The sequence below is a fragment of the Passer domesticus genome, chromosome 6 (assembly GCF_036417665.1).
Source record: "Passer domesticus isolate bPasDom1 chromosome 6, bPasDom1.hap1, whole genome shotgun sequence".
Lineage (NCBI taxonomy): Eukaryota > Metazoa > Chordata > Aves > Passeriformes > Passeridae > Passer > Passer domesticus.
In genome coordinates this window covers 59,821,471-59,842,387 of record NC_087479.1, presented here as the reverse complement: position 1 = coordinate 59,842,387, position 20,917 = coordinate 59,821,471, and the positions used below count along the sequence as shown (strand labels likewise).

At 43.3% G+C, this 20,917-nt stretch overlaps 1 protein-coding gene across 10 annotated transcripts in view; it reads left to right on the top strand.

Annotated features, from left to right (window-relative positions):
- TEAD1 (TEA domain transcription factor 1) overlaps nucleotides 1–20,917 on the top strand; it is a 153,747-nt gene that overhangs the window by 40,678 nt on the left and 92,152 nt on the right. For all 10 annotated transcript variants that reach the window (XM_064426155.1, XM_064426154.1, XM_064426157.1 and 7 more), the window contains one exon: nucleotides 12,740–12,993. In XM_064426155.1, the coding sequence (XP_064282225.1) occupies nucleotides 12,846–12,993 (148 nt within the window). In that variant the 5' untranslated portion in view covers nucleotides 12,740–12,845. The remainder of the gene's footprint in view (nucleotides 1–12,739; nucleotides 12,994–20,917) is intronic.

The window sequence follows — 20,917 nt, the reverse complement described above, 5'->3', positions numbered from 1 at the left end:
AATGTATTCATTGTAAAAGTAACACTCTTGTTGATCTAAAATCTCATACACTTATCTGCTGTCATATCTATCTGTGGTGCAGTGACATTGAGCCAGGAAATGCTGTTCAAAAAATAATTCACATGTAAAAAATAAGTCCTTGGCTCTAAGTCATAGTGTTTCTGTACTAAGAGCTGAGCTTGCTTCTACTGTAATGTTCATCAGCGTTTTTTAATGCTTTCAAATAAAATTTAAAAAATGTCATTTGAGGGAACCAACAGCTATTCTCAGGAAGAAAGCCAAAATAATTTCTTTTCTCTGGGTCATTTGCTGGCTCATTCCCTTCCTGGGTCATCCTTTTTTTGCCTGGGTCACTTTCCCCTTCTTATTTGTATTCATTTAATATTAATAATAGCAAAAATAGTCAAATGAAATATATCTGCCTAGGTAAATAACTAGCAGTAAGGTTTGAGGCTACTGGATCACAACCTGACTGGGCTTCTCAGTGAAGAGGATGTGACAAATGGTAAAGCACAGAAAGGTTTAAAGACCCATACAGCAAATCAATGGCTGAGCAGGAGAAGAACCAAGAGCACTCTAATGCTTGCCTTGGAGTGTTGGATTCACTAGCAACACTCTAGGTAGCTCAGGATTGATGGTCAGATCTCCCATTCTGACATTTGCTTACCCTGCAAGTCCAGAAATTGTTCTGGCTTAAAGAGAGGCCTGCCCTGCAAGGACTGAAAAGCCTGCAGCCTGAAATTTAAAAAGAAAAAAATAACTGCAGGGTTTTAATGGTGTTTGGTGGTGGTGGTGAATTAAATTGTGAAATTTGAAGTCTCAGCTGTCAACATGAAGCCACCCTGAACCTATAATTCAAAACATACTGGAGAAGCCATGCTACAGGTACTCAGTTTTCACTACAGTAAATGGTCTTAAAGGAACACTTGTGTATAGATTTTAGGAAAAACAGAGGTATTTTGAAGAGCTAGTGTGATTGAACATAATTTAAATGTATAAATAATTGAGTTGGTCTTTTTCTGAGCTTGACTAAACATTTTGAATAGAACTGTGTGTATGCATGTGCATTAACTGTTCTTCCTAAACAGATTTTGATAGTAACCTTCGGATACTAAGTATTGCTGTGTGTTAGAGAGAATAGAATGTGTTAGAGGCATTCTATTTATACCAGAAATTTCAACTATTGGCTGGTTTTAGCGAGGTTTTTTTGACCACTGTGGGCAGAGACACTTTCCTTTTGTCATTTGAAAACGTTATTAGCATTTGGTTGTATATTCTCCTTTCCCTGGGAATCTGCAGAATTTAATGTATTTTCATATTGCCACAAAGCTACCTCCTTGGAGAGGCTCCTCTCTGCAAGGATTTGTGCTGGTGAAAATCCCCAGCACAGACCTCCACGTGGAGCTGGGAGAGTCCAGCATTCCCTTCCCAGGACAGCTCCAGCTGGGTGGCTCAGCAGGGGAAGATGGGCCAGGGTCTGCTGAGCTCAGGCAGATCCAGGGCAGGTGATGCTCTCTGCCTCTTCAGGAGGCATCACAACTTTATGGGGCACTCCTGAGAGGGACAGCCAGGGCTGGAGTCAGAGCTGGGAACCAGGAGCAGGGTCTTGGGCAGGGAAGCTGTTCTTTAGGCAGGTGATGATTGCCCATGAAATGGGAATGGTGAGCGCAGGGGAGGAAGGGGTGCTGTGGCTGAAATGAGTGTGCTGTGAAATCACTACTTCTGTTAAATTTGAGATTTTTAAAGTCCAGGAGGTAATTCTCTTCAGGATTAGTTCCTAGGCTTGTGCTTTTTGTTTGGGTTTTTCGATGTTTTGTTTTCTGCTGCCTGAACCCAGCCATCTTTCTTTAGCTCCACTGGCGTCCACTGAATTCACGATTCTAATGGTTGCCAGCAAAGTTATTTTTGTGGAAGATTGACACCCCCTGAAGCAGGATTAAACTACAGTGAACAAGGAGTTGAAATAGACTGGAAATATTAAGTCAGAGCTTAAGACAGAAATTGCTTCCTCAACAGGCAATAACTACAAGAGAAATACAGAATAACTGCATAACTATTATATTGAGTTTTGAAAAGTCTATAGCCAGTTATTGCAGGTTTTACTTATGTCCAGCAATTAAAGATTGCCACAGGGATTGTTTCAGGATCTCAGCAGGAGAGTGTTTTCTACTACTTCCTTGCAGAAGATTCAAGTCCTGCTGCATAAAAGCATCCTTAATTCTCATCTTAGATGCAAGAAATAAATTTTCCATTTTGGGCAAAGTGCAATCCATAGATCTGTCATTATCTCTATGGCACAGTCATATGGGCATTAGTGAGCCAATGCATTCCCCACCTGTGGGAGGACAGGTGTTGGAGGCAAGAGTGAGGTGGAAGAAAGAAGCTGCAGTGTAGAAGTGCTCTATTAGTAATGCTCATTTCCTTGCAGAGATGGCTTCCTTTGTAATAGACAGACAAAGAACTCAGACTTAAAATTTAATTTGGTGGGTAATTTGCTCAGAACACCACTGCTAGCAGTTGGGAAAACAAAATGAGTTAAAATACTTTTATTTGACAGCTACTGCACTTGCAAACAAAATTGTTGCTTTGATTTTTCTGTATACACAAAAACCCGAGGTGGGTTTTCCAGTGCTGGCGTGTGATGAAGACTGTAGGCATGTTGTGACTGGCTGACATGGACCCCAATCCTGTCTGATCTCACACGCTGGTTTCTGAAATCTCTTTCTGTTTAGAATTGGTGAGAACAAGGCCAGAAAACTGGGATTAAATCTCAGCCTTGTGGAGGGCTGTGGCACTGTGATTTCACCCCTTCAGGTTTTGGGTTTTTTTGTCTTGCCGTACTGTGTCCCATCACCAGAAAACCACAGCCTTTCCCAAAGTGAGCCTCCCAGTATCATCACTCTTCTGTTTCCTCCAGGGCTGATAGGCAGGGCCTTTTTGCAGCCAAAACAATTGCTAATGGAGATGTGAGGAGCTTCATTAAACTTCGAGTGATTATTCATATGTATAAAATGGCTCTGTGTTGTCAGACTCAGAGCCCGGGGCTGTAGCTCAAGTAGTAACACCACAGCAGAATAAAATGATTTTCTCCTGGTGTTGCCTGGTACAAAACCAGCACGTTCAGGTAAGCATTAGACATTCACAAGCTCTGTAGCAGCTTTAGAGGGATAGAGCTCACAGAGAGTGCTTGGTAGAGTTTCTAAACTTGTAGAATGAATTTCAGTGGCAGTTTAGCTCTTCCAACAAGTGTTTGAGAAAGTCTGTGTGTGCGTGTGTTTGCACTTACACAAAGGAGTGTTTGTATAACATCTGCAAAGCAGAGAACAAGTGGGCTTGAGGGATAAAAGGTGCCAGCACTGGATTCCAGGGGTGACTTTGGCCAATTGGAGGTTGCAGTTTGTTCAAAAATTGCTTTTCTCCTGCTTAATAAAAGAAGGGGCCTTCTTCAGCTTGGAATAGGGAAAGGGTTAATTTTGTGGCTGTTTCTTGTTTAAACAAATGCACCTGAGTAAATGAATGAACCTTTTACTTTACTGTGCCTTTTTGTACCTGTTTAACAGAATACTTAAATCATTATATAAAATATATTTTATATAGGTGACAGTTTTATGTTACATATGAACCAGTCAGATGTTGGACCACCCTTCAAATAGCATTGGTTTTCCTTTTCCTGACTGAACCTAGATAAAGTTGTTCAAGCAGGTGGTTTTCTGTCCCTTTCCCCCCCTCACCCAGAGCTGTTAGAGTGAACTCTTGTGTTTTTGCAGCCATTGTGGAAAAAAACCTTTCATCCTGAAAACAAGTAATAAAAAAAAGAAAAAAAAAGAAAAAAAAAGAGAAAAATCTAAAGCTGGAGTACAACCCAGTTAGTCATATGCCAGAAATAGAGTAAGAGAGCTATGAATGTGAAGGATTCCACCTGGTTTTGCAAAAGTCTGTGTGACATGGGAACTCCAACAAAACTAGTGAGGCTCAGAGAGTTGAGGGGAAAATTTGAGTTTCAGAGTTACATCTAGACAGAATGACCTACTGCCAAGCCCATCATTTGTGTGAGCAATGGTTCATATGTGGTCCCAACAGGAAGCTAGTAACACACCAGAGATCAAGGCTGTACCTCATTCTGGTATCTGTAACACTTGGTAGGTGGTATTAATAGTTCCAGTTTGGCTTTTGGGGTACAAAATGAAAATAACTGCTCCATGATGCCTGTGGGAAGGCAGTTACAGCAAACTACAAAGAAGAGATCCTTTGTTTGCCCATGTGAAAGCCATGAACTGCATTTGCATCATTCCAGTAGATAGGACAGATGGGAAAAGCGCCAGTAGATGCAGAAGATGGATAATTCCAATAGTATTGAGTGTGTTTGTGCCTGGATCCAGGTCTGGATCCCAAAGCTGTGTGTATGGAGACAGCACTGGAGCTGAAGAAGGGCTAGTGTCTCATTTCTTTGGGCTTTTATGCTGTGACTGGCAATTTGTGGAGCCACTGGGAAGGCACAGAGCCTCTGTGCACACTGAACCCCTGCCTCAGCCTCCACGGGGTGACTGAACTTAAGGCATTCAAGAAACAGAGTTATTGCACATAACTGCACCTATTTTTCTGTCCCATTTCCCAGTTCTCGTACACCAAAAAAACTTATTGTCCTGACAGTCACACATACTAGTTTTTATTTTCTGTTCACATGTGTTGACAACAGGATGGATGACAGTGCCCTGCCAAACACACGCTCCATGTGCATGCCCCAAGCAAAGCAGTGGCTGCAGACCTTGCCCTGAGGGACCTTCTGTCACCTCTACCACGGCTCTTGGGGCTGGGAATGTTTCTTACAGACCAGTTTTCAGTGCCAAAGGACAGCCCTTGGCCAGCCCAAGCTATTTCACTTGCTCTGGGAGCAGAGCCCCCTGCCCCAAATGGACAGACCCACCTCAGTCATGGACCATTCTTCTCAGAGCTGGATCACTGGTGAATGAGTGAAATATTGGTAATCCCCACTGCACAGTCTAGCAGCTTTTGCCATGAAGAAGTCCCAGCTGGAGCACAGCTGGGCTGAGCAGCCCTCAGTGTTGCACTGGCCGTGAATGTTGCTGCTCTCGAGCCGGTCCCGCTGGGTGACAGGAGGAGCTGCAGAGCACAGCAGCTGGGTTAGTGCAGGAAGAATGGCTTCTCCTTCTGAGAGCTGGTAAATGGTTTATCCTTTCCTTTGCTTCATGCTGGCAATTAGCAGAATCAAGCCAGACGTGGTGCTGCTCACTGTTCTTCATTCCGCTGAGCACCAGGTCATGCTCAGAATAATCTTTGTTGGTTGCCACCACAGTGCGGTGTTGGAGCTGGGTTAAATCCTGGGAACACCCTTATAATTGAAACCAGCTGGGTGTAAATGAGCACTAGCACCTAGGATGAGTGTGGCTGCTGCAGTGTCATGGGGAAGGAGTTGTGTCTGGAGCAGCTGTGACCGTAATGAGAGAGGGATTCACCAGCGCTATGCTGAGACTCACCTCCCCGGTGATCTCGTGGTAATCAGCACACACCGTGGACCACGAGTGATGTGCAGCCACTTAGAAAGCACTTTGGCATGCTGGATTGCTGGTCACTAGCCCAGTGACACGTGGTGTGAAGCTGGAGCTGCCTGCAGAAGGCATCCTGGTGATGCAGCACAAAACCTCCCGAGCCCGTGAGTGTGGTGTAGGCACAGTCAGAGTCCAGTCATTTCCCTACTGAGAGGATGAACCATTTTATTAATGGTATGAAATTAAAACTAATGGACAAGAAAACTGGGTTGGAGCTAATGACTCAACATCCTTATGACAATAATTATGTCTATCAACAAAAGCAGCCTTTGGAAAAATAAATAAATGAAGCTCTCAGAGTGGTACCAAATAGACTTTTCACTTGCATAAAGAGTGCAGAGATGAAAGCTGTTTCCAAAGGGAAAAATTCCCATGTATTGGCATCAACCCACTCTTTGCTGAGTAATCCGTTTCCATAAGCAAAAAAAAAAAAAAAGGCAATTCAAGGAGAATGCATTGCTTCTCTTTATAAATAGTTCCTATAATCCTAATTTCACATTTAGGTCTATATGCTGCCTACTCTTGCTGATCTAACTCACCCTTTGTTCAGTAAGTTTCCTCATGGTTTGTGAAAGTGAATGTGTAAATCTTCTCAGATGAGCAGGCTGCTGACTGTTGAAAGAAAACCATCACTTTACTAATGTTAAATTACATGGTTTTGTTATTTTGCACACTAGCATGGCACTGTCCTCCTACTACTTCTGTTTGTACCCTGAGTGTGGTAGTTGAGGAGAAGGAAGTGCATCCAAATTCACTGCATAATGCACTCGTCTCAGGAAAAAAACCATCATGTGCCTTTCACAGGTGCTCTGTGGCTGTAGTTGGACTGATCATGTTATTCCTGCACAGATCCCAAAACCAAATCTGAAATAGGTAGCTGGCAGTTAATAAATAGCTTGAATGCCAGCAAGAAATGGTAAATTCAGTCTTCGGATAACAAAGTTAATTTATATGAATGTTAGAAAGGACATGGAAGCACCACTGCATGCAAGTATTTGATCACCAGAAAAGCAAAGCATCAGAATTTCTTCCTGAAGTGTTCTCACAGTCAGAGAAAACCTCTTTTTTTTTTTTTTTCCATTTCAGTGGCAAATGTGAATAGCTGAATTAGCCTGACTGAATTTTAAAGGAATACTTTATCCTAGAAATGGGCTGCTTCTCTCTCCTGTGCTCTTTCTTCTTAGAGGGAATAATTGCTGATAAGTGGAACTTGTAACAAAAATACAATATAAAGTAATTTTAATCTAATGATTTCACCATTGGATGCTCTGTAAATTATTTACATTTTTATTCTTCATACTGTGTTCCTCATAAGACGAAATTATATATAAAGTGTTTTAAATATAGTGTTTTCCTGAAAGTAATGCCATTTGAATGCCTTAGAGAATCATAAAAATCCATACACAGTTACACATCACACAGCTACAAAATCCACTGTGAATTTGTTTGTAAATAAAAAAGTGATTTCTTTGCTTGCATAAACACTGCAAATATACTTTCACTGGCAAGGGAGAAAGATAAAATCCTAGACAAATTCAGGCTTCCCACCTTTAATCAGTGCAGAAAGAACTTGGGAAATGTGGATGTGGTAGGGAGGGTCAGGCAGTTCAGATGTATGATAGAATGGGGTGTCTGGGGATGAGGCAGCCTCATTTCCCAAAGCTCCCATGGACAGCACCAGCAGAAGATGGAGCCTTCTCCTCCCCAGCCTGGTCTTCCTTCCCGTGCTGGCTGCCTTGAGCAGCTGCCTCACAGGTGGCTGTGGCCCTGGTGCTCCTGCAGCAGTGTCCAGCAGCTGTGCAGGGCAGAGGAGCTCCTCAGGCATCCACAGGAGGAAGCCTGGCTGGGCTTGGATTTGTGCCCTGCAGCTGACAAAGCTGTCTGGTCACTGGGACATCTGGGAAGTCTCTCAGGCAGCTGCATTCCCCCCCTTGTGCCTAGCCAAGGATATGCTCCCACTGCAGCCTTCCTTCTGCTGGGGCCTTTTACTGCTCAGTCTCATGGCATCTTCTAGTTCATGCCTCTGCCCCTCAGCTGCTTCCTGAGGAATGCTGTGTCACCTGCTGGGAACAACCTCTGTGCCCCAGCAGTTCCCCAGGAGCTGATCACTTCTGGTGTGTGTCTGTTGGTGGGGTCAGAACAATCCCCCAAATGCCCAACCTGTGGTTTCCTTGCTGCAGCTCAAGTTCCTTGCTGAAGCTCAAGTTCTTTGCTTCGTATCCTATCCTTGGTGGGAATGGCTAAGAGCTGCTTCTCTGCTTTGCTCTTACCTTTTCCTTATTTGAAAGTGGTTATCTTCTCACATCAGTCTTCTCTAAATTTAAACAAACCCAATTCCTTTCCTGGTAGGTCATATTTTCTAGATCTGATAACTTTCTTCCTCTGGATCCTCTCCAGAGCTTTGGCACTCTAGCTTGGATTTGCACTGCTGAACAAAGCAGAAGGAAAATCCCATGGGCCTGCAACTTTTCAAGCCTTCAGAGAAAATCTGCCATCTGCAAATTTAGAATTAGTTGGTTTGCACTCATCTGCTCATTGCCATCTTAATGTTTATAAAAAGCTTGTTGATTCCTCGTTCCATTGTTTTTACATAACTGAGGCTGAGATGAGGCTGTTCATGAACTAAAAATAAAATGTATTCTTAAAAGTGTAATTTACCCCTTCAACACTCAAAATTTCTACCTCAAGAATTAAGATTATTTTCTGAAAGACATGTTTTAGAAGGATAGATCTGGCTGTAAAAATGATTTGATAGCAATCTGCATCTATTTATAGTGAGAAGATCAGTGTGGATAACAGCACTGGTGTTCAGTCTCAGAAATACCTGCACTGATCCCCTTTCAGCAGACACAGTTTAGAAGACTTGAGAGACATAATGGGCTTTTTCCTCAGACAGCTCTCAGAATCAAGGCATGTTTTCAGTCGTTCTTGTGTTCCTGCTGCAATATCTGCAGAGCATTCGTCCTTTTCCAGGGGTTGTTTGATGGTACAGAAGAGGCACCATTTGGCACCTGCATACTGAAATTCAAAGTAAATTAATCAAACAAACAGAGAAAATGGTGACAGCACTTCCATGTTAGTTCACTGTGCAAATATTGAAGGTTATGAATGTATGAAGGCCGTAGATCTGCACTTGTCGTACGCTCCTGTGAGGAGCCACTGATCTCAGGTGTTGGTCTGTGAGCAGCAGCTTTCTGGGCAAGTCCAGGTTTGCATTGCTCATAAAGTGAAAGGCATAAGAGAATGTTTTGTGTAGGTAAAGAAGCCATTCACTGAGAAACAGTTGCAGGCTATCATTTGGTTTGAGTTAAACACTTTGGTTTGATGGATTGAAACAGCTAGCCTCGTTTCTCTGAGATTTTAAAGTAATTTTTCAAGTTGCTGCAGTGAGTGAACGTAATGACAGTAAGTCATATCTTGTAGCTCAAGCTGTCTTGGATGGCCTGGCTATAAAACATGTTTATAAAATTCTCTATTGCCCCTAATGGTTTCTCTGTTCCTAAGAGTGACATTGTGCTTTTTGATGGGGGGGACATACCTCCATCACGCAGAGAAAAAGTGTCTTAATGACTGCATGAGGAAAACAGATATATTTAGAACTGACTTAACTGCACAGAGTAGAAAGCAACTGCAAGACACATGCATTTGGTTTGCAGCTAAAAGAGTTTTATGCACAGGGGAATCTGTCTTGAAAAGTGTAAGGCTGGTGTTAAAAGGAAAACTCTGAAGAGAGACCACCTAAACTGCAGCAGTGTGCTTTAACCTTAGAATGTACAAAAAGGTGAGCCAAAATCTTTGGGGTTTGGGTTGTGTTGTTGTTGGTGGGTTTTTTTCTTCTCTATTTTTTGTGGGTTTGTTGGTTGGTTGGTTAGTTTTCTAGGTAGTGTTGATGTGTTTTAATTTTGTTAACAGAAAGTGCAAACAGGGAATTGGTTCTCTGAAAGTTAACATGATAAAAAACAAATACAGAACTCTTCAACTTGATCTGTCATGTGTACAGTCTCTGATTTTGGCCAGGGGAGGTGGAGCTAATTGGCCCCAAGAGCGCAGCTCTCCCTCTGCTGAAAGCTGACATTGCAAGATTTGGAGTTTGCTAATATAAAGTAGGCTCACTTTTTAAAGTTCTTTATAAATTTAAATTGGATTATAAATCCACATTTTTCGTATGAGATTTATAGCTCATTAGAAATGTGCACAAAAGCTCATATGTTGACAGCTTGTTTTATTTTTGATAATCGTGTTGAGCTCCAGCATAACAGGTCTGAAGTTTTTCATCGCAGCTGAGTCCTTAGAATTCAAGCTGAGGAGGAGGTGGGATTGCCTTTTGATACACAGAGCTGAGCTGGAAATGATTAACTGAGTTAGCTCAATTTTTTCCTGAAGTAAGAGGGAGCCATTTAGCAGTTGTAATACAAGGTTTTTTCCTCCTTGGCCCTCTGGCTTGATCTGCAGTGTCAGCATTCACCAAAATGGAAATCGCTCCAAATAACCTTTAATATGAGAGGTTTTCTTCCAGCGGGCTGCTCCACGCCCCTATTGTACAGATATTCTGCAAGGAACACTTGGTTATCTTACATTTTAGAGGCTGGAATAGTAGCTATGAGTGCCTCAAGATGATATCCAAGTAGGTAAAGAGGAATGGGAAGGGAGATAGCACATAAGTGAAAATTCACCAGTAAACACAACGCAAGATATGACATGACTATCAAGTAACATTAATTGCTTTAGAGCCTCACTGTGTTCCTTGTGCATTTTAATTATTATTTCAGCATAATGTAATAACAAGGGCTGGTTTATAAGATGATAATGGGACTTGAGGCTATGACTGTGGCAGGTTTTGTAAGCAGAGGGTGGTTGAGCTGAGCAGAAGCTGCCCGTGGCTGTGATGTGCAATGCAAGCCATGGGCTCAGGGAGGGGAAGGATTTCCTGCTGTAGTCACCTTTGGAAAACAGAGCCAGTGATGTGTCCCATCCCCTGCTGTCTTCTGGTGAAGTGCTCGCTGTGGCTCGGTCATATGAGGCCAATAAATCCTTCAGCAGCCATTTTCCCCTGCACTATTGCAATAAAACTGACCCCTCCCCCTAATTATCCCCATCAACATTCAATTACCTCTCATTTACCAAAGATTCCCCTTCTCTGTGAAGGTTTAAGTGGACATGACTGTTTTTGTCAGTAGTTTCCCAGTATCACTGTGCTCATGCTTGGGCTGAATCTTGCATACAAGATTCAGCTCTTCCTGGGGTTGAATCAACCCCTCTGAGGATTATGAAGGATGGGGTTTCACTATTTTACCAAGGCTTGCATCTCCCTTTGTGTGATGAAAACTTAAAAATTTTGTGAACTTTGGATTTCCAGGACAATAAGTGGTGCATTTGGCCAAAGTTCTCACCCACTTACACGTGTGTCGTTCCCTGTGAATCCATCTGCTCCCTCATTATCCGTTATTAAAAGGCATTTGGGACAGTGATTAGCCTGGCTCTTACGGGTGGGGAGGCACTAACATTTTCATAAGCTGTGCTGAAATGTTCAAACCAATGCAAAGTCAAGAAATGTCTCTCTGAGAGGCACTGCACAGAGACAGGCAAGCAGGGAAGATCGAGTTCCTGGGAGCCCATTTCACACGTACTGATCCCTCTGAGCTCCTGTTGGAGCCTGGAGAAGTGGAAATACCCTGTGCTTTGGATGTCAAACTGGTAATGTTGGTTTGTGAGACTGAGCCTGCTCCCAGTTTCCCCAGCTGCAGCTCTGTTTTTTTGCAAGACACCGTGGCCTCCGAGGGACCGGACCGTCAGGTTTTGGTTATCTCTAGCGATTGGCTGGCTGGTGAGGGCTGCTGTAAGTATTTCCCCTTTCAGGCAGTTCTCCAGCCCAAAGGTGTTTAGCCAGGGGTGTCATGGCCTTCCACGTACACCCTCCCCTTCTTCCTCCGTGGGGTGAATGCTGTTCTGCTGCTTTCCACCTGTTGTTTTACGACGTCCTGAGACCCCAGTGAGAGGCTTATCAGCAGGAGGACAGAGGTCTGTGCAAGGGGAAGCCCCTCTCTTCTGCCCTAGCAGAATAAAAATCTTATCGTTTAGGGGGTTTGAGTGTTTAGCCAGGAAACTGGATTTTCGACTGTGTTTGCAGCTCGTGCATGCATGTTTGAACACTCCCATCCATTTAGATCAGTTAGAGTCACCAAACTTCTTTTTTTCACAATAAAACTGCATTATGCCTAGACATGTTCAGCCAAATCTGTTCCTGGTGTTATTTCACTGACTTCCCAGAGAATTACACCAGAGGTGAACGTGGTCTGGTGTAGCAGCTTTTTTGCCTGGAGCAAGTCTTTACAGCAGAGTTGTATTTCTCTCAAAAATATAAAAGGAACACTGACAGATCTGCAGCTCTGCTGGTGTGAGCAGGTGCAGCTATATTAAATTATTTCTTATTAAATTGATTCAGCAACTTGAAGCTTGTAATTTTTGTTCTGCTATGGTTCTGTGACAGAGACCTTTTAAATCAGGCAAAGCATATTTCTTCTCTTATAATTCCTTGCTCTGGTATTATCATTTTAAAGATTTCTTTTTGTATGTAGCTTGGATTCTGATTGTATTATTTATTTGGGTAAGGTCTGAAAATTAAAGCTTTTTCCAGTTAATTACATTGAGCTGTGGCATCGCTGCTATAATTCCATTTAATCCACTGACATCCGGATGACTGTGAACAATAGTTTTTGCTTTTGTTTTTAGGTTCAAATGGTTTTAAGCTCTGGTGGTCACTCTGGCATAAATTGGTGTGCTTCCCTTCCAGCCAGTGGCAGTATTCTGATTTCCCCCTGCCTGAGGATCTGGCTTTTTATTTGAAGGGTGCCAGTCTTCAGCCAGATGCAATGTGGCTGGAGAGCTTTCCCCCACTTTGGCTACTTGTGAAAAATAATCTGGTTCTCTATGCCCTTGTGTAATTGCACACAGAAAATGCAGTAGAGTTCCCCTTCTGACAGCCTTATTGTTCCACCTCTGCTCGTTTGAGGCAGAATGGATATTAATTTTTCACTTTTCCTGGGTGCATCCCATGCTTGCCTTACTGCCGCTATTGCTCAGCTGCTGTCCGCTTAGCATCAGAAGCAGGCAGAAATGTTTGCCCGGAGTTCCATGCCTTTAATGCCTTTTTGGGTTGGTTGTTTGTGTTGCAGGTTTATTCCCTTGAAGACTCCAGGCTTAGGCTTGGAGACCCCAGCCATCACCATTGAGCCCAGCAGCTGGAGCGGCAGCGAGAGTCCTGCCGAAGACATTGAAAGAATGAGTGATTCTGCAGATAAACCTATTGACAACGATGCAGAAGGTGTCTGGAGCCCTGACATTGAACAGAGCTTTCAGGAGGCTCTAGCTATCTATCCACCGTGTGGGAGGAGGAAAATCATCTTATCAGATGAAGGCAAAATGTATGGTAAGTGGTACACATTTAGCCTTTGGAAATAATTGTTCCAACATGAGAGCTGTAAAGCCCAGTTTGTTTCTACACAATGTTCCTGGTTCTGATTTTGGTGCTTTTGGAGTGAATTGTGAAGAAATCTGTGAAGCTGAGAGAACTCAGCTGAGCTGATGCTGTGTTCAGGACTGTCCAAGCCATTTCCTTCTCCACTGGCACTAGGAAAACAATATTGATACAGAATTGTCTCATTACTTACCTCATATAGTGGTGCGGCCTAATGTGGATATTTAAAAGAAGCATTTCATTGTGTTGCTCCTTGGGTGCACAAGAAAAAATGAGACATTTTTCTCTATTTTTCACTAAACAGTGAAGACAGGGAAATGGGAAGTGCAGTCTGTGTGGTGGTGTGGCAGATTATGCAGTCCTGAACTGCAAAGTGGTAAAGTTCGTGTTGCTTTCAGGAGCCTCTCCATCAAAGGCACAAGTTAGGGGTGCTTTTGTGTCTTTTTTCCTCACTATTTTTCCCCCCCCAAACTGCTCTCAATGAGATGCCAGCATTCCATGAATACAGGGAGGGATGCCGACATCTCTGTGCTGCGCGGGGCTGCGGAGCTCTCGGCCGCTGCTCCGAGCTCGCTCTCGCTCCATCCCTTCTTGTTTCCATTTTCCAAACTCCTCCTTGGGGCCGGCAGAGCCCTTGCCCGTGTGCCCATGCCCGGGGGTGGGTGGCAGTGCCTGGGGATGGGTGGCAGTGCCCGAAGGTCGGTGGCAGTGCCCCAGGGGTGGCTGGCAGTGCCCCGAGGATGGGTGGCAATGCTTTGGTGGTGGGTGGCAGTGCACAGGGATGGGTGGCAGTGCCCCGGGGGTGGCTGGCAGTGCCCCGAGGATGGGTGGCAATGCTTTGTTTGGTGTTTGCTTTCCCCCCTTCCTTGTCCCACCCGCCCCTTCACCCCCTGCCCAAGGGATGTAATTCCCCCTGCCCTCCCCTGCTCCCCCTTTCCGTTCTGATTGCTTTTCGGTGCTGGTGTTTTCCTGTGGAAAGGGCAGATGATTTGCCTAATTAGGAGGTTGTGCTTCTTCTAGGAGTACATAAGCATGTATATACAAACAGGCTTATTGTGTATTTATGCTGTAGAGCCTTACTTAGCCTCAAACAACCCATCAGCCAAAATAAGGGTGGTTGCTTTTTTTTAACCAGGATTCCTAACCACACTAGTCACCCCTGAAATCTACTTTTTTTGGTGTTTTGAAGCATTATTTGGTGCCATTGTATAAATTAAAGAAATTAACATATTTATCCATTCATTGCGACAATCACTGATTTTGCTTAATGGTTCCTAATCCTGAATGTTAACATTTGTTGAATTATATATGTATAAAACTATTTGTGCATATCTAATTGCTGATTAATACTGGTAGCTAGTAACACCATAAGCATAGGCATGTCTCATATTTATGCTAATCGTAAATCAAATATAGTTAATTTTCAATCAAAAAAGGAGTTATGCGTGCTTGATGCTGAAAACTTCACTTAAAGTGTTGCCCTGATTGAGTAGGAAGAAATGTGTTAGGAAGTGCAGGGGTACTGTGTGAGCAGAATTTACATCCTGACTTTGCAGTGGATGAACTCATGTTTTCATTCTTCAAACTGAGTGACTGCTTTGTAGTGTTTGAGGATTTATTGAAACCATGCTAGGTTTCTGAGGACTTCCTAATAGAGTCTTATGGCCCTGAGAGCATAATTGTTCTCCAAGGATTTTGAAATCAAAACAGTGTAAGTGTTTTACATTCTGTGTGGCATAATGAAAATAATTTAATGCCTTTTAGTGGCATACCAAGTTTATTTCACTTACAAGAGAGACATTGCAATATGGCCAAGCTTCCATAGTGTTGGGGGTATTGTAATGTGTCAGTAATTCCTGGGCCATGTAAGACAAAAAGGTCAAGAGAGCACCATTTCATTTTCTAACTGAAATTACCTTTAGATATGGGCACCAGAACAAATCTGATCTTTATGGAGGCAAATATAATGATCACTCTGTGTGGATTAAGTTAAGCAATTGTAGTTTTTGATCTTTGGAGGGAGACTTTGAGAAAGGCAGAGATTTTGCTTGAAGAAATATTTCAAGTCTCTGCCTTTGATTTAATGAGAGCTTTGCGACATTCATGTAAGCAAGCAGCCAGAGTTTCTTCACTGTTCTTTGTGGTGGTCTAAAAACCATCCTTAAATTGGTGTTTCTAAGAGGTTTGTGTAGAGCTGCCTCCAGGAGACCTGGGGGATTGCTCAAGGAGGACGAGGGCACTGGGATCTGTGGGTGAGGGGCTCCTGCCTGCGCTGGCACCTGGGTGACAGCAGGGTGGCTTCTGATGGGAGAGCTGCCCCAGTGGCACTGGGGGACATCTGTGCCTTCTGCAGACAGCCTGAATCACTTCAGCTGCTCCTCTACAGCTGAGATCTCGGATGGAGGAGGGAAGGAGAGGGAAGGATGTTTCCCTCTCTCCTTGCCTTCCCAAAAATGTAACTTAAGACACAAGAGGACGACAAGAACAAAAGACTTTTGATCCTATCCCCACAGAAAAGGGTTGCAGGGGCCCCTGGCCGGGGAGAGAAAAGGGGATGTCCTAACATCTTTATTCTTGCCTTGGGGTATCCTCAGGCTGCAAAGACAAAACTGTGACCTCTGCAAGACCAGGAGCATTTCAGGCTGGCCCAGGGTTATGGCTCCTTGAAGAAACCCTCAGAAAACAAAATGAAAGTTTAATGAAGCTCTTGTTTTTAAATTTATAGGAAATGATTGGGTAAGAAGCAAAGATGCTTGTTTTGGTTTGGATGGACAAATTCCAGAAACTAGTTTTGAAATTCTTGAGAGAGAAAGGGAATACATGGTAAAGCCAGGGGACATGTGATAAGTTTCCTGCAGGAAAGCTCTATCCATCACTCCTTTTCCCTTTCGTTTGTGAGTGAGGTTGTGAAGGTCTTGCAGTGTTGGTTTTGCTCCTAGCACAGTATTGACTAAAAATAAATACAATTAAAAAAAGGTGAGGAGGCTTGAAGGAGGATAGAGGAACACATCTATAAATTGATGCTCACACTCTTCATGGAAGCAGTCCAGTGTAGGCCACGGAGGAAAGACTGAGTTCTTAGACACATTTTCACCTGTCTTGCCAAGGCATTGGTAAGGCTTTTTTCCTCTGTACTGTTTCAAAAGAAGTATTAATGAAAGACAAATGTCATCCTCTGGTACAAGTAGGGCACCCTATGCCTTGTGCCTCAGAGATCCATTCCAATGAATTTCCGTGTCCTTGTTTATGCAGCTCATAGTAAAACTCCAGCCCATTAGAGGGCATTGGCTGTCCTGAGTTTGTACTTTGTTCCCATTGTTGGTCTTTTACTGCTGACAGTTTAGTAACTTGTAGCAATCACTGTGAACTCACTTATTGGCAAGATATTTGCCTGTGCTTGTCTTTGCTCTTGAGAGAGTGTTTTGGAAAAGATTACAAGAATGAAAACTGCTGTGAAATGCAGCCCTACTTTTATCCCTGGTATAACACTGAAGTCACTGGAGTTACCACGGGATTGGATTGGGCTCTGTCTGCACTTTAAAAAAAATTATTATTATTATTATTATTATTATTATTATTATTATTATTATTATTATTATTATTATTATTATTATTATTATTATTATTAATGTGTTTGTTTATTTACTTATTTATTTTTTAAATTTAGGTAGAGCAAGATGTGGCTTTAGTGCAGCTCTAGGGACAAGGCCAAAGGGCCATAAGTGCTAGCAAGTTTGCAAATGGAATATGCCCTCAGAGATTTTGTTATCAGCACTGCTAAGTTAGCCTCAATGTAGTAAAGGCGGCTTTTGCCTTTAAGACAAGAAAACGATTTCATAAAAATTTTTGAGACCTGTAAAACAGCCCTTCAGTTGCAAGTTTTCATTGAAGGTATTCATCTCTGCAACAAAAGTGCTTATGAGTATGTAGCGATTATTAAAAGGAAGTTTTTTAGCATGTGTAGTAGTTTTACAGAGAAGAATGAGTACTAATTGATGTGAGAAATTGCACAGCAGCCTTTCAGAGCTGTGTATGTTTATTAGGTTATACATAAAATCTCTTGGCACGCACTGTTAAAGGAAAAAGATGCTTTCATAAAAATTTATGCTCAGATAATAGAATTTTTGTATGATGAGTAAGAATAGTCTTCATTTCCAAAGCACCTTGTGTAAATTGGGTATTAAAACTGAACTTTGAACTAGAACATTGACAAAAGAAATCTTATTCTGTGGGCTTTCCCGATTCTGTATCTAACTGCCATTATTTGGTGTTTTTCTGGGTTTCTATTAGGAAACTGTGAGGTAAATAGCTTAATGAAGAGTATAGTAACATGTTACAAATTATTTTTACGGTTGCTTTTAATTTTGAAAGTTCCATGCAAGTTGCCACCTCCATAAAGACATTGTTACCTTATAAAGTTTCCACAGTGTTAAATATATTTGAATGTGAATAAGGTATTTGGAGTGATGAAATACCAGATGTGATGTATCAGGTTTCATGTTTATTCATCTGTTCCTGCAATCATTGTACAAAGATACGCTCTTGTATTTATTTTTCCCCCCCTTTTTTGTTCTCTCAGCAACACGCACCAAACGAACGCAGTGGAGATGGGACTCCTATTCTGAAAGCCACCGTTTGGGATTTTTAGGTTGCAAACAAATGTGTCCAGAAGCACTCTGGCAGTGCTGGGCTTGCTCGGTGCCGCGCCACGGCGCACGCGTGACGCCCGTGCTGAGCCCTCCGCCAGCAGGGAAGGGCAGGAGGGGCCAGGGAGACGGTGTCTGCTGGAGAAGTTGCTGCTGAAATTGCCTGGGTTATGAGCAAATCAGCCTGAGATTGTTTCTGCAACGTGCTGATGTTCTTGCAACATCAGCAGGCCGTGCTTGCAAGAGGGCAAGATCTGGTTTTGTGAGCCCAGCCCGTGGAAAGGAGGGGTTGCTCGTTCTCGAGGATTTCTGAAATGTGGGGGAACAGGGTTTAATCTTTCTCCTTGGGCTTTCAAGAGTAAACTGTCAGTACTGGGATAAAGAGGCAGAGTCTTCATAAGACAGAGAATTTTTTCTCTTTTTTTTTTTTACCTCTCTGCCATAACCTGCTAACCTAAAGAGAAAATCTAGGTGGGACAGTGAGAGCTGTGTGCGATAAGGGTCTCAACTCCTACTTGGGGAGCAGGTAGAGGAGAGCAGTCTGTGGCAAGCACCACAGCTGAAAGTGTCAGTAATGTTGTGGAAGTTACACGGCACAGCCATGGATCGAGTGCTCCATTGGTTCTGTTGGCTTGGGAGGATGATATATTCCAAAGGAAATGGGAATGCATGCTAGAAAGTTTTGCTGAAAAATTATGCATCAGAAAGAGCAGGGCATCCTTTGAAAGAGATTTTTAGCAGTTGGGCTTTGTGCTCTCTCTAGTAGATATGTTCTCTTCAGTCACCCATGTTAAGGGGAACTGGCAGAAAGTTGTGTATAGCCTGTTCATGGGAAAGACAAAAGTGTGGCTGCGCCCCAGCCTCCCAGTGCTCAGTAGGCACTGCATGGAGGAGGTACAGGCAACATCAGTTCTTGCCTGAAACTCAGTGAAAGCTACCAGGGCAGGTTCAGATCAGGCATTTGTCCACTTCGGAGTCATTTAGTGGCTAATCCTATTTAAGCAGCCATACTAAGGCTGTGTCTTTCCTTTATGACGTTGTTCCTTTGGTAATACCCTTGTTTAGAGCTGACACACGTTAACATGAGAGCACTGAAGTGATGCAACCTCACTGGAACATCCAGGATACATTTGGGTGGCTGTCTAGTGTCATTTGTGTTAGCTCATTTTTCTCCCAGCACTGGTTTCCCAAGATGAACTTGTGATCCTGTGGTTGCAGAAGACAGAGTTTTGCAGCTTTAAGAAATAGCTGTCGTGCTAGGAGGTAGTTAAAACAGTCTTGATCAGGCTGATGTAGTGTGTTAGTTGGTTGCACAGTACTGAGAGATCAAGATAATCGAAAAGCCTGCATGCAGATAGCATGAAAGAAAATTGACTTGTTGATTTGATCTCATTCCTTGTAGAGCTGGGTTCGCTCCTAGGGCAAACACCTTCTCATTCAGGCAACGGGGACAGCTTGAGTTGGACAAGCAAGGCCCACTTGGGCATTGTGATGGGCTGTAAGGTTTGAATTCCTCTTCATGGGGCCAGTATGAGACTGTGGTGGAGGTGTCTGCACTGCAAACACCAGCTGAGTTTTGTCACACAGCCCTGGCAGCAGAGCAGTGACCCACATCCCCAGGAAAGGCCTGACGTGGGCATGGGGAGGGTGAGTTACATCCGTGCTGACACTCTTGTTCTGGGCACCCTTATGGAAGCAGAAGAGGTGAGAAAACTTAGAAATTGTTCTTTTGTGAAGAGAGAGACCTGGACACTGCAGGGAGCATCTTCCACGATCAGCAACAGAAAAAAATATTGATCAAAATTTGACCCCTTAGCTGCCAGCACCATCACCATGGTTTGCACCTGCACTAAGAGTGTTGGATTTGGGTCCTAGATGGATGTTCAAGATGCACTGGGGGCCAGTGAGATGAGTGGTGAAAACCAGATATCTGAGCCATGCTGGAAGGGAAATTTCATCCTAATGTTCCCACTGTTCCCTCAGGGGGTTTGCTCCGGGTAGGTGTGATAACAAGTAACACTGTGGGGAGCAAGGAACAGTGGGAACACAAAGAAATTTTACAGCATCTTTGGTTTTCTGGGGACGTGCACTCTCCTGAGAAGTGGGTCTGTGTCCCACCCCACACCTCACAGGGGTGATCCTGTTGGAGAGTAAATGCTGTGGTGGTTGTGACATGAGTCTTACACAATTCCCCGAGGGCCTGCTATTCAAAATTAATATGTATCTTATCTGAGTCTTTTGGGGATTTCCTAACAGATGCATGAAGGATTTTTTTTTCTATTTTTTTTTTGTGGTGCCCTTGAGAAGTTGCATTAATACCATTGTATGAATATTTTCCTATCCTACAAACAGTTTCATGTGGGGCACTTGGTTTGGAACATCAGACAGAAACACTTCAGGCTCTGGGCTTCCAGATGATTCAAGTCTGGAATTTCAGTTTGGGAAATTAGACACTAATGGATTAACAGTTTACAGACTTTCAGTAGAAGTAATGGTTTAGTTAGTAGAAAAAGGTTCCTCTGCAATTTTTCTGGGTTTGTTCTAGGCATACAAGGTGTTTACACTGTTTGACTAAGGAACATGTTTTTGAAAGCAAAAATAATCCAAATTTGGGATATGAATATGATAATTGCCTCTCATGAATGCTCTTTTAAACATGGCTTGTTAAAGTTAATGTAGAAGGGACAGCAATACATCCCAAATTCATGAGGGAATTGGAACCCAGAGAAGGCACTGCACGCTGTGGGAGTTGCTGATATGCCAGTCAAACACCATCACAGTTTTACCTGCAGGGTACTCGGGCACTGCTAATAGGAGCTGTGATCAACACACCTTGTCTGGTGTGAGAAGTCAGTGTCACTGTTGCGACTGCTTAATTACAGCCTTCCCACGGCAGCCATCTCCAGCTGCTCAGGCCTCCTGAGGATTTCATGCTTGCATTGAGATCTCCTTTCTGCCTTGAAGGGGGCACTCAGCTTGCCAGAGGTTTCCAGGTGTTTAGGCCTTCAGAAAAGATCAGGTCATCAACCCAGTTCCTTATTTAGTTGCCCTCCTTGGAGGAGGGGACCCAACAGGCAGGGATGGATTTGGCTTGGGCTGAGTCTTGGTTTCTCTGTAGACAGCCATATCACCCTTGATGCCAGGCACTTTAGGGACAGCAGCACAAAAAACATGCCTGGAGGTGTTAGGGAGCATATTCCAGTAATCTGAGTGGAAGTAGCTGAGGTAGA